Here is a 12,551-nt window from a genome sequence, read left to right as displayed (position 1 = left end):
ATTGCAGTTGTTAAATTAGTAACACGGTTGTTAAGTGAATCTGACTTCCTCATTGACTTTGCTTGTCAAAAGGTCGCAAAAGGGGATCAAATTCCCCAGGACATTGCAGCTGTCAGAAATATGAGTCAGTTGTCAAGCATCCAAATGCAAATCGTGTGACCATGAGGAATGCTGCAATGGTCATAAGTGTGAAAAATGGTCACAAATCACTTTTTTCAGTGCTGTTGTATCTTCGAATGATCACTAAGCAAACTGTTTTAAGTTGAGGACTTCCTGTATTCACTGTGATCCAAACAGAAAAGGGGAGATCTTATGTCATGATATCATGATATCTTATTTCATGACACAAATTTCACAAATCCTTTCCCTGGGATCATCCAGTATATTGGCTTTGATCCTAAAAAAAAGATTATGAAAAGCTTTCTTCTGTAAATGCTGATTCCCCATTTTTATATTCATGCAGCAGATGAACCAATCTTGGTGCCTCACCTGGTCCCAAGCACAAACCACTCCACTAACAAAGATGAATACATAACCCATTGTAATCAGGCAAGTCCAAATGACAGCTGAGAAGAGGCGGGTGCATCTCTGGAAGATGTTTTCCATGCACACAAAGACCAAGATGAGGCTGAAGATAAGCAGAGCGATGAATAATGTAATCAGGAAAGCCAAGTTGGAGGAGAAATCCTGGAGAAGAGAGAAAAAACAGCCTCAGTTAATCTGGTTGCAACCCCCAACCATCATGTATAACAGAATAACAGTGTTGGAAGGGACCTTGGAGGTCTTCTAGTCAAGCAGGAGATCCTATATCATTTCAGAGAAATGACTGTCACTGGAACACTGGAACACTGGTGGGAGAAGCATATAGTATAGTATAGAATATTCTTTATTGGCCCAGTGTGATTAGACACACAAGGAATTTGTCCCTGGTGTATAAGCTGTCAGTGTACATACAACCAACAAGTGATAAATCATGATCATAAGCATAAACTACAATCATCATAAATTGTAAGATACAACATTCAATGATAGTCATAAGATCCTAAAGGAATGGGTAATAGGAAAGATGAGAAGGATAATATAACACAGCCCTACTTCATGGTTTGATATCCTAGGGCATAGGACAGTGTTGTGGAAATTAAAAAGGCAGAGAAAATCCTCACCAGGGATTGCAAAGAACATATATGGATTATAGCAACCCAAGAACTAGTGGTCCAATGAAGACAGGTGGGTTGGATTGTTTTTTTTTTAGTTCAACAAAATGATATTTCACAGAGCAATGAAATTAGGACAGTGGCTCTTTAAATTTCCAGATGGCAACCCAGCAACCAGCAACTGACAATCTTTCTTCAGGTCTCCAATTGGAACCATCAATCTCCAGGGGGCTTACCCCAGCAAGTTTTTATAAAAGCTGAAGACCAAATCTCTCCAATAGGGGTGCCAACTGGTGTAGATCTTCTCAAAATAGAAAGTTTTAGGACAAAAAAATTCAACTTGGTTAAATTTAAATTAGATTTAAAAAACAATTTCATTAATTCAGTCAGCAGGGGCTGCTTTGAGCTGTGATGGATGCTTCTCTGAAGGAGCAGACGATGGCATACATTTTGAAGGCCTCAGTGCACCTTCTTCCCCAATAAGTCATTCTTTCACCCAGTTCTTCTAGGAGACTATCCCTTTTCGTCAACCTGATCTCTAATCTCTTCTTTGGGTGGAAAGTTATCAAGAAACTGATGGGAGAACACTCCAAGAGTTCTGGAAGAAACCATTATCTAGGTCTGTTTAGTCTGAATTCAGGCCAAAGACTGGAATGACATTATATACATGAGGCTTGGATGGGGAATAGTGACACTTTTAGATTTTCTTTGTCCATTCTGAAACTCTCAAGAAACATCATCCTTAAATAAATGATGACGCCATTCCATTAAAGGTATTGTAGAAGAGTCAAATTAGTTTACAGTGACAAAAATATCAGAAGGAGTCTGGTAGCACCTTTTCTGATTAACAAAGTCTGAAAATGTGTGATCAGACTCCTGTAATTTTTTCCCCCCATTCTACTGGATATCTGGCTCTTAGCCATTCATAATTTTCCAAACATCTCTCACTGCCATGTTTATCAAGAGCTGCTAAAAGAGTTATCATACTTCTGGGCTGCATTGTATTAAAGAGATGTGAAGTCATTATTCCTCTCTAGCACCTGTGAAGCGCACACCTGGAGGGCCATCTTTCCAAAGGGTTTAGAGGAGGACAGCAAGTATATTACAGGGTCTTTAGACAACCTCTAAAAGGACAGGCTGAAGGAGATGTTGAAGCTGGAGAAAATAAGACTAAGAAGAGACATGATACCCATGTTCAGGTACATAAAGAGAAGCTAAGGGATTTAAAGATAAAACTTACAGCCACCTAAATTTCATTTGAATATAAGGAAAAAAACCTGACATTAAGTTCTGTAGAATGGGTGGAACAGTTTACTCATGGAGACTGTAGGCTCTCTATATCTGAAGGTTTTTAAGAAGAAGGTGGACAACCATCTTTCATTGATGACTTAAGTAGTTTTCCAGCATATTGCAGAGGAACCTCGAATAGATAATCTTTATGTTCCCTCTAACTCTACAATTCCATCATGCCACAATTCAATTCTGCAGTTCTTTTAAAAGACCCAAATATCTGCATTTCCCTGGATGGGCAGTTTTTTCATGGTCATCTCAACTGTCTCTATTCTTTTCCTCTATTTTTATCTCTTTGCTGTGGAAGAAGGTGAGAAAGCTGGGAAAAGTGACTTGGACCTATTTATTCATTCATTATTCATTTATTTTTCCAGCACCACAAGTGCCTGGAAAAAATTTACAGCCATTTCCTAGGCAGGGAAACATTTTTTTTTATCATCACTCGCTTCCTGCTCATTTCAGTGGAGATTCCCAAGAATCGAAGGGAAATGCAGACTTTCTACATGACTGCACCTCCAGAAAGGTCTTCTCTTTGTTCTTTCTGTTCCTAAAACACTGGATCTTACAGTCCTTCTTTCCAAAGATACCAGACCCTCCTTCGCTCTCTTAATTGCAAACTTACCCTACCACTGCTAAAGGTGGTAGCAATGAGAGCCACACAGATGCTCAGTACGATGACCAAGAGAAGAAGAATCAGAGGGTACTGCTGGCTCAAGCAATAATAGGTTTGATAGAAGAGGTCTTCTCTGGGGGTGTCACTGGCTGCCCGTGGACGACGCTGGCAGGGCATGGCTCACTGGCTCCTGTGAAGTCCCACTTTGGAGAAGGTCTTACTTACTCTTCAACCACAGGAGTCAGCATGGTGAGCAAGCATCCTCTTCTTGACCCATTAGATATGAAAAATTCTTACATCCCTTAGAGGCCATGGTGTCCAGTAACTGGGAAACCGAAGCTCTCAAAGAAGGAGAAAAGTCACAACTGAGCAGAAGGGTAGGAGGAGTTCAACCAGACGATAAGAAGGCAGTCAAAACACCCGAAGTAGCAGTAATTTCAGCAGTAGTTTCAGCAAAATCCAACGTGAGAAAACATGCTGGTAGCTTCAGTGCTGGAAATGTAAAACAGAAAGAAGTAGATAAGAAAACAACAGACGGAGAGACTGTGATTAAAGATTGAGGCTGCCTTTGAAGTTCTCTCCTATTCTACCCCTTTACAGACTTTTGCCTGAGAGAGAAAAGAAAAAAGATTTTTAATTTCGATGATTAGATAGGGTTGATTATGGAAAGAAGAGAGTTGTGTTGTAACCATAGTATAAAAGGTTAAATTTATACAGGCAGTCCTTGACTTATGACCGTAATGGAGCCCCAAATTTCTGTCGCTGAGTGTTAAGTGAGTTTTGCCACACTTTACGACCTTTCTCGTCAAGGATGGTAAGTGAATTGCTGCAGTTGTTAAGTTAGTAACACGGTTGTGAAGTGAATCTGGTTTCCCCATTGATTTTGCAGGTCAGAAGGTCGCAAAAGGGGATCACATGACCCCAGGATGCTGCAACCATCATAAATGGGAGTCAGCTACCAAGCATCGGAATTTTGATCACATGACCATGGGGATGCTGCAATAGTCATAAGTATGAAAAATGGTCATACAGTAAGTCACTTTTTTCAGTGTTGTTATAACTTTGAATGGTCACTAAATGTTCTGTTTTAAGTCAAGGACTACCTGTAATTTATTTATGATTGCTATAAGGATCAGATCTTCTTTACAAAACTTTTGTCCTATTTTATTCCTTTCTTTTCTATTTTTCTCCCCCCCCCTTTGCATTTTCGTCTTTCTGTTTAATTTCTTTCTTTTACTTTTCTTTTGTTAGTTTTTAATCTTTCTTTTCTAAAAGAAATATTTAATAAAAACTTGAATGAATCTTACAGTTTCTATCTCATCATTTACTTAAGGGGTCCAAAGTGTTTGCCTTGTAGGCGTTTAGCATATTTTTGCTGTCTTAAGCAGCACAATCTGTACGTCTGAAGTTTGGTTTTGTTTTTGCCTGTATTGCTTACCATTGCTACCACCCCAAAGCCTTTCTGCCAACTCAAGATGAAGCTTCATGCAGACAAAGTAGCTGTAATAGGAGGAAGTTTAGGCTTTACATATTGCTTAAGTGTGGATTATTGAACAAACCACAACGGCTGTAGTCATAGCACACCTGAACATCACTAAGTGATGTTTCAGGGGAGATGTATCAGATGCATCCAATAACTTTCTCTCCCCCCCCCATTCTGTCTGTCTGTCTGTCTCTGTTTTTCTATCTCTTTCGTTCTCTTTCTCCTTCTCTCTTTCATTTTGTCTCATTCTCTGTCTCTTATTCTCTCTCTCTCTCTCTCTCTCTCTCTCTCTCTCTCTCTCTCTCTCTCTCTCTCTCTCTCCATCCCAAGTCTTAAGATTTTTTCCTGGGATTTGGCCTTAATTCTTTGGGGGTGGGAAGACACCTTGAACATTGTGAAACAGATGTTTTAATCTATGGTGGAGCCTGGCAGGCCTTTTCCAACTAACAGCTTTATTAGAAAGCATAAAGTTTTTGTGGGCTACAGCTGCCTTCACCAGAAAAACAGTTTTAGAAATATTTGTTTTCCTCTTTTTTTTTTAGGAGCAATAAAACACATATGACCTTAGCAGGCAGGTAGGTCTAGCTAGCTTTCTAATAAGTCTCCACTTCTGTTTTTCTGGTATCAAGGAAAAAATAGGTTAAATACCCTACAGGTTCCCCCCTTCCCTCATTTTAGAAACTACACTACAATGCCCCAAGATTAAGAAAACCTCAATGAGTACTTCTGACAGAACTTCTTTCATTTTTAGAATTGATTAAGGGTGTAAAATATTCCTTAGTGAATTCATCTCTGAAAACTTCATGAATGAAGAAGATGACAAAGGGATTGTCTCCTGCTTTCTCACCAACGTGATCAATCTCTGGAGGAAAGTCTGCTCAGACTGGAATGGGCAGAAAGTAGGTTTTAAACCAGACACAAAAATTGTTGGGAGAGAATCACAGATGGTCAGGGAAATCAGAGAAGCAGAAAGAGTCCAGAAAAGAGAGGGGAAAAAAATATCAAGGAAATAAATATTGCATAGGTGAAATAAATCGACACCCCCAAAAGTAGGAATGTTCTATATTTATTCCTTCCCCACCTCTCAAATTTCAGACTTCAGAATTTCTGTCCTACCTTCTTCTGAGATGTTCCCACAATAGACAACTTTTTAAAACTTCTTACAACCCAATGTGGTAGGTAGACTGTTAAAGGGACCTTTATATCTGAATGAGGACCGGAATTCAGACATCCCCACATTTAGCTGGACTAACCAAATGTAAAATACTGTGACACTCCTTCGTCCCTCTCATTCCCTTAAAGATCAAAGCTCCTTGCTAAGTCAAAGCAAACTCAGCCAGATTCAGTGTTTTGTCATTCTGGTAAGCAAATATTGATCACAAAATCCTGGGTGAGTTCTCCCTCTCTCAAACATAGATATCAGCGGCAGCCCTGTGCCCCTTATCGCATAGACTGTATGTTCTTACCTTACCATTGGATTCTCTGGCTGTTCACCACCAGAATGAAACAGGCAAAGTCTTCTCCTCTCTTCCTTGCCACAATGAAGGCCTCACAAGCCCAAACCTATTTCTCAGTGCCTCACCTGATCTCACGGTATGCTCACATCTGCCTGCCTGCCAGAATCCTTCTTTGACTCAGCATTAAGTTCTTCTCTCTTTCTGCCCTGGCAGGAACTCTGCCTTCCCCAAAGCCCAGCCCAGTCCCTGAATCTGAGACGAAACAGTGCCTGCCGATGTTAACCTTTTCCTCTCCAACCACAGCTGGCGTGGGAGAAAGGGAGGGACTCCAACACAAACCTTTTAGCACGAGTCTCTACTCTTCCAAAGCAGGCAGGGAGGGAGGGAGAGAAGGAAGGAAATAATTTTGAGCAAAAAAAAATCATATTCAAAGTCAATTTTTCATTATTTCCCCATCATTAAATTTAGAGGGAGGGAAAGGAAGGGAAGGGAAGGGAAGGGAAGGGGAAGGGAAGGGAAGGGGAAGGAAGGAAGGAAGGAAGGAAGGAAGGAAGGAAGGAAGGAAGGAAGGAAGGAAGGAAGGAAGGAAGGAAATAATTTTGAGCAAAACAAATCATATCCAAAGTCTATTTTCCATTATCTCCCCACCATTAAATTAAGAGGTAGGGAGGGGGAGGAAGGGAAGGAAGGAAGGAAGGAAGGAAGGAAGGAAATAATTTTGAGCAAAACAAATCATATCCAAAGTCTATTTTCCATTATTTCCCCACCATTAAATTAAGAGGGAGGGAGGGGGAGGAAGGGAAGGGAATGGAAGGGAAGGGAAGGGGAAGGGGAAGGAAGGAAGGAAGGAAGGAAGGAAGGAAGGAAGGAAGGAAGGAAGGAAGGAAGGAAGGAAATAATTTTGAGCAAAACAAATCATATCCAAAGTCTATTTTCCATTATTTCCCCACCATTAAATTAAGAGGGAGGGAGGGGGAGGAAGGGAAGGGAATGGAAGGGAAGGGAAGGGGAAGGGGAAGGAAGGAAGGAAGGAAGGAAGGAAGGAAGGAAGGAAGGAAGGAAGGAAGGAACCATTCCCAGAAGCATCCTGAGTGAGGAAGTGTGGGTGTAAGATAAACAGAAAGATTTAAAAGACTGCTTTGGTAAATTTAATTGTGTTGTAAATAAGCACATATTTTTAATTATGTTTTTAATCACAGCCAATTTCCTTCAGGGCTGTAGCCTCCCACAGCCCTGCAAAGTAAGAGAAAAGTTCATGAAAATTCTAATTAAAGTCTCGTCTGACCTATTTTGTCTTTCTCATACGTTCTTACTTCTACACAGTGTAAATGTCGTTGACAATTTATAAAATGGACAATAAAGAACACTTACTAAGCGATAGAAAAAGCCCCCAAAATGGCCCAAAGAAATATTTTGTTGTTTTTGGAAATGTCTCTGCATGCATTTTACAAGAATATACAGAAATAAGCCAATAAAGTCCTTTTCCATAAACATGTCCTGACAGTTTCTTTGGCCATACCAGACTTCAGATAGTGTTGTTCCCCTTCTTCCATAGTGGTCTCTCCTCCCAATTTTTCTCAAGAACAATAACCTTGTGAGGTAGGTTGAGGGGAGCATCAGCCCTGCAAAGTAGACCTTGTCAGGAAACAGACTCCACAAGAAGTAGTGGAACTTACTGAAATAGATTGTTAAGAACAAAAACTTAGCCTTGGAGCAAAGGCAGAATTGCTCTAAATTTCTTTTCTTTTCTTGGACTTAAATCATCTGTTGCTATTTGCCATATTTCTTCTCCAAGTTCATCTCCGGGGATCTTCATATGAAAAGGGTGTAAGCGATCCAAAGTCACCCAATGAACTTCTGAAGCTAATGAATGTGTTTCTCCCAAAGACTTCAATTTAAAACTTCTTCAAAATATTGCCATGAGAATGTCATTTTTAATATGTGATTGGTGAAAACTGCTTTCACCTTGGAGTATCTCCTCCTTTTTGTTCTTTTCCTCATGTACTTTCTCCTTCTCCTTGTACACCTTCTCTTTCTCTTTGTATATTTTCTTCCCCTTCTCCTCCTAATAAACCTTCTCCTTCTCCTTTTTTTCTTCTCCTTCTTCTCCTCCTCCTCATAAACTGTCTCCATTTGCTTCTCCTTCTCCTAGTACACCTTATCTTTCTTCTTTTCTTTCTCCTTGTATCCTTTCTCCTCCTCCTTGTTCACTATCTCTTTCTTTCTCCTTCCCCTTCTCCTTGTATACCCCATCCTCCTGTTCCTCCTTCTCTTTCTGTAGAGAGCAAGATGACATTGACTAGTGGAAACAATTGCCTAACCATAGGAGCGGTTCAACAGTGGAACCAAAAAATCAGAGCAGTGGTGAGGTTCCTTTCATATGTTGTTGTTGTTGTTGTTGTTGTTGTTGTTGTTGTTGTTGTTGTTATTATTATTATTATTATTATTATTATTATTATTATTATTAATTTTATTTGTATACCGCCCTTCTCCCGAAGGACTCAGGGCGGTGAACAGGGCAATACATATTAAAAAACAAGATACAAAAATTAAAAACAATTAAACAAATGCCCATGAATAAGTTAACATACATTAAAATAGATTAAAACAGATTAATAAAACCCAACCCCATCCCATCAGGCCAGGCCAGCTTGTTCGAAAAGGTAGGTTTTGAGATCGCGCCAGAAGGAGCGGAGGTCAGGCGCCATCCGGAGCTCAACCGGAAGATGGTTCCATAAATCCGGCGTGCCCACAGAGAACGCCCTCCCCCTGGGGGTCACCAGTCGACATTCTTTGACCGGTGGCACCCTGAGGAGGCCCTCTCTGTGGGAGCGTACTGGGCGGAGGGAAGTTGACGCCGGCCGCAGGTGCTCCCTAAGGTACTCCGGACCCATGCCATGAAGGGCTTTGTAGGTCATCACCAGCACCTTGAATCTCAAACAATATGGACAGAATATTTTAATGCAGATTCCTACACTGTCCAAAGAAGGATAATAAAGCAGAGCTAGAAATAGGACTGGAAAAGATGAGACTAAAGAAGCTGGAATGTTGAGCCTTGAGAAGAAAGAGGGGCAATGTCCTAGAAGCAAGACTTCCAGAAGAAGATCAAGACCAGTTTGCCATCATTCCAGACAGCAAGAGACAGAATAATGGATTCAAGTTAAATGTCGAACTATAAAATAGAGGGAGCCAGGTACTGGTTCACAGTCAGCTGTCAACTCTCGCTGCCAGCCACACAGATTTGTTCTCTGATTATTTTTTTTCCCCTTCAGCTAAACCTCCTTCACAGGGTTGTTGTGGAAAAAAAGTGGAAACAGTACCACATACATTGCCTTGAACTGCTGAAAGAATGACAGGATCAAAATTTAATAAATAAACAAATTTAAAAATGGAAGTATTATAACTTTAGGAAAACATTGTTCCGATTTAAAGTCTATTTGTCTGTCAGTTCTATTTGTTGTTTTTTTTTTCTTTTCCAGGGCTGTACAGGATGAGATAAGTGCACACAGAAATAAAGAGAGTTTGGTGTTTATTTTTCTAAACAAGATTGTTGCCAGGGGTGTCTGCAGCCAGGAGGAGTGATGTCAAAATGACAACATGCCTGCAGTGAAGTCACCCTTCAAGCACCACGATGACGCAAATCACAGTTGTTTGAATGAGTGTGTCATTTTTAATATCTTATTGGTGAAAGGTGCTTTAACAAAGATGATTAGGGGGCTGGAGGAGAAAACAAATGAAGAATGGTTGTGGGAACTGGGTATGACTAGTTTAATGAAAAGAAGAACGAGGGGCAGTGGTAGGATTCAGCCAGTTCACACAACTTTGGCAGAACCGGTAGCTAATTTTTTTGTTGTGCAAGCCCAGAATGGACTTCTGGAAGCAGCATCTACACAGAGAACCAGTTGTTCACATATTTGAATCCCACCATTGACTAGGGGTGACATGATAGCAGTGTTCAAGTATCTTGCATTCAATGGATGGAAACTAACCAAGGAGAGATGCAACATGGAACTAAGGACAAATTTCCTGAGAGTTAGATAATTAATCAGTGGAATGACTTGCCTCCAGAAGTTGTGGGTGCTCCAACACTGGACATTTTTAAGAAGAAGAATTCTAATCCTCTTGATCTATTTGGACTTTGGTTCATTTTTAGGCAAAATGTCAAAGCCAGCAGTTCCTTTTCCTGCCTTTCTTCTTTCCAGTCAACAAAATTTAAATGCAATCCTGGCCTAGACCAGCTACTGGATCATTATGGGCTGCAATTCCACCGAGAATCCATTGGCAGGAAAAAGGTCAGTCCAGAGAAGGTAACACGAGTGTCAGCAGCTAGAAGTCATTAAAGAAGAAGCAACTAATGAGACCAAAAGGAGACAGCAACTTCTTGAAAAATTTAGAGGCTCTAATGAGCTGGAGAGCTAAAGTCATTTCACGCTTGTCATCCCTTCTTCACAGCAAAGTTTGCTTAAATTGTCCCCCAATTTAATTTCTAGTACAAACAACAGCAGCTCTCCAATGCACCAAAGCCATTGCCAATTTTTTTTTACTGCAGTTGGATGAGCGCAGTGATTTTTGCACTTTCTCAGCTTTCCAAGAAAATGCTGGATTTGCCCCAGGGTTTGCTTTGTAAAAAGGGCTGGAGGAATTTGAGAGCTTTGCCTGCATTTCTGGATCCAGAAGTTCAGTCAAGATCCAGAATTTCTGTTCTCCAACATTAAGCACACATCCAAGACATGTTTTTCCTACCCACATTCAGTAGCCAGGAGTCCTACGAGGAAGGGGGAAATAAAGCTGCAGAAAAATTAGACATGTTAAGAAGAATGAATTGGTTTGGTGTAGCAGTTAAGGCACCAGGCTGGAAACTGGGAGATCCTGAGTTCTAGTCCTGCTTTAGGCACAAAATCAGCTGGGTGACTCAAGGCCAGTCATTCACTCTCCTTTCTAGAAAGGAGTCAATGGCAAACCATGTCTGAAAAATCTTGCCAAGAAAACTGCAGGGACTTGTCCAGGCAGTTGCCAAGAGTCAAAAAACTAACTTGAAGTCACACACACACACACACACACACACACACACACACACACAAGAATGTTAGACTTGGATTATGGAGATCTGGCATTAAAATCTTTGGCACAAAGAGAACTTGGTCTGTAATTTCAATCTCCCATATATTCATGTTTCCTGACCTTTGTCCAGAAAAAGCAACTATACCTACGTGCAAATTAAATTTAGAAACGGAAGGCATTTTCTTGCCTTATTTTGTTTTTCAACCTTGAGGACAAGAAACTTGAAGCTCTCTTTCAAAACATCCAGAGAATCAGCCTACCAATCTTACTAGCACTGTTGTCCACCCTTACACTAATAGGCTGTAGCAGCCTCCAGACTGAGCCTGAAGGAAATTTTTCTCCTTAATAAGGAACCAAACACAGGCGCCCCACCTGCTTTTGCATCTGGTCAATCTTATTTGCATCTGGACCTTTGACTTTGTGTGGCCGGTTGTGATAAAGGGATGAACTCTCCTAGCTATTCCCCCCACCACCATGGTTTGCTAGTCTAATTTCCTACCCCACCCGCTCTCATTGCAAAACTGCCAGATTAAAAAGAAGGAAGTGGTGTGTTTCCTGCCCCTCCCTTTCCCAGTTCAATCACAATAAAAAAAAAAACAGCAGCCCTTTCTTCCACTTTGGCTATCTTCTGGCTGATCCTTCTGGGTTGTGAAAACTGAAAGTGCCAATCTATAAAGGACCAAGCGAAAGAGGAAGAGGATGCTCTTGCTTGTCCTGGGCTCCTAAATTCCTTTCTCTGCTCCTAACCTCCCTTGTGATTCCCGAGCAATGGGAGAAAAGTATTCTGGCCATTCTCAGAGATACTGCACAGATCTCTCCTCCAGTTCTAAAGTGATTTTGGAGACTTCTGCTTCACCCAACTTTTTACAAAAAAATATTATTTTCATTGCAAACCAAACCGAGAATCACCTAGGTAAAATGAGGGGAGTACAGAAATGGGATAAATAAATAAGTAAATAAATTTGGTAAAACTGGAGGTTTTCAAAAACAGATTGGACAACCATTGGACAGGAATGGTATGAGGCTTCCTGCTTTGAGAAGTGGGTTGGATTAGAAGACCTCCGAGGTCCCTTTCAGCCCCATGATTCTATGTTCTATAGAAAGCATCCTTGGTGGGATGGTGGTGAATGGGGTCTCAGCCTTAGCTTTGTTAGGAAAGAATCAAGAAAAAAAAGTTTGGGCTGGATGTGAAAAAGTGGAAACCTCCATCAGTCACCCTTACTGTCTGTCAAAGAGCTACACAGGCTGAAGAAGAGGCATATGAAGCTATTCGCAGACACATTGCTATATTTTAAAAGAATTTAATTATCCTTTCATTTTATCAAGAAATCCAGGAGTTCCAATAGCCAAACCTTCTCAGCAGCTTGACAAAAGCATTTTATTTTGCATCCTTTATAAATAAAAATCATCCTATATTCTGTCCAGGGAGATACCTCATTAATACAGAGAGCCCATTGCTCTGCCAGATCTGATCTTGTTATTTAATTAATTAT

At 40.6% G+C, this 12,551-nt stretch overlaps 1 protein-coding gene across 1 annotated transcript in view; it reads right to left on the bottom strand.

Annotated features, from left to right (window-relative positions):
• Positions 1-3,234, bottom strand: part of LOC308676020 (adenylate cyclase type 4-like) — a gene marked incomplete at its 5' end in the record, with an annotated part of 47,268 nt that extends 44,034 nt beyond the window's left edge. Inside the window, 2 exons of the mRNA XM_081341723.1 lie at positions 490-687; positions 3,067-3,234. Of these exons, the coding sequence (XP_081197849.1) occupies positions 490-687; positions 3,067-3,234 (366 nt within the window). The remainder of the gene's footprint in view (positions 1-489; positions 688-3,066) is intronic.
• Between the last annotated feature and the right edge of the window lie 9,317 nt (positions 3,235-12,551).

Source organism: Vipera berus (assembly GCF_964194415.1).
Source record: "Vipera berus genome assembly, chromosome: W".
NCBI lineage: Eukaryota > Metazoa > Chordata > Lepidosauria > Squamata > Viperidae > Vipera > Vipera berus.
Note: the sequence above shows the minus strand (reverse complement) of the source record. Positions and strands in the feature narration are given on the sequence as shown.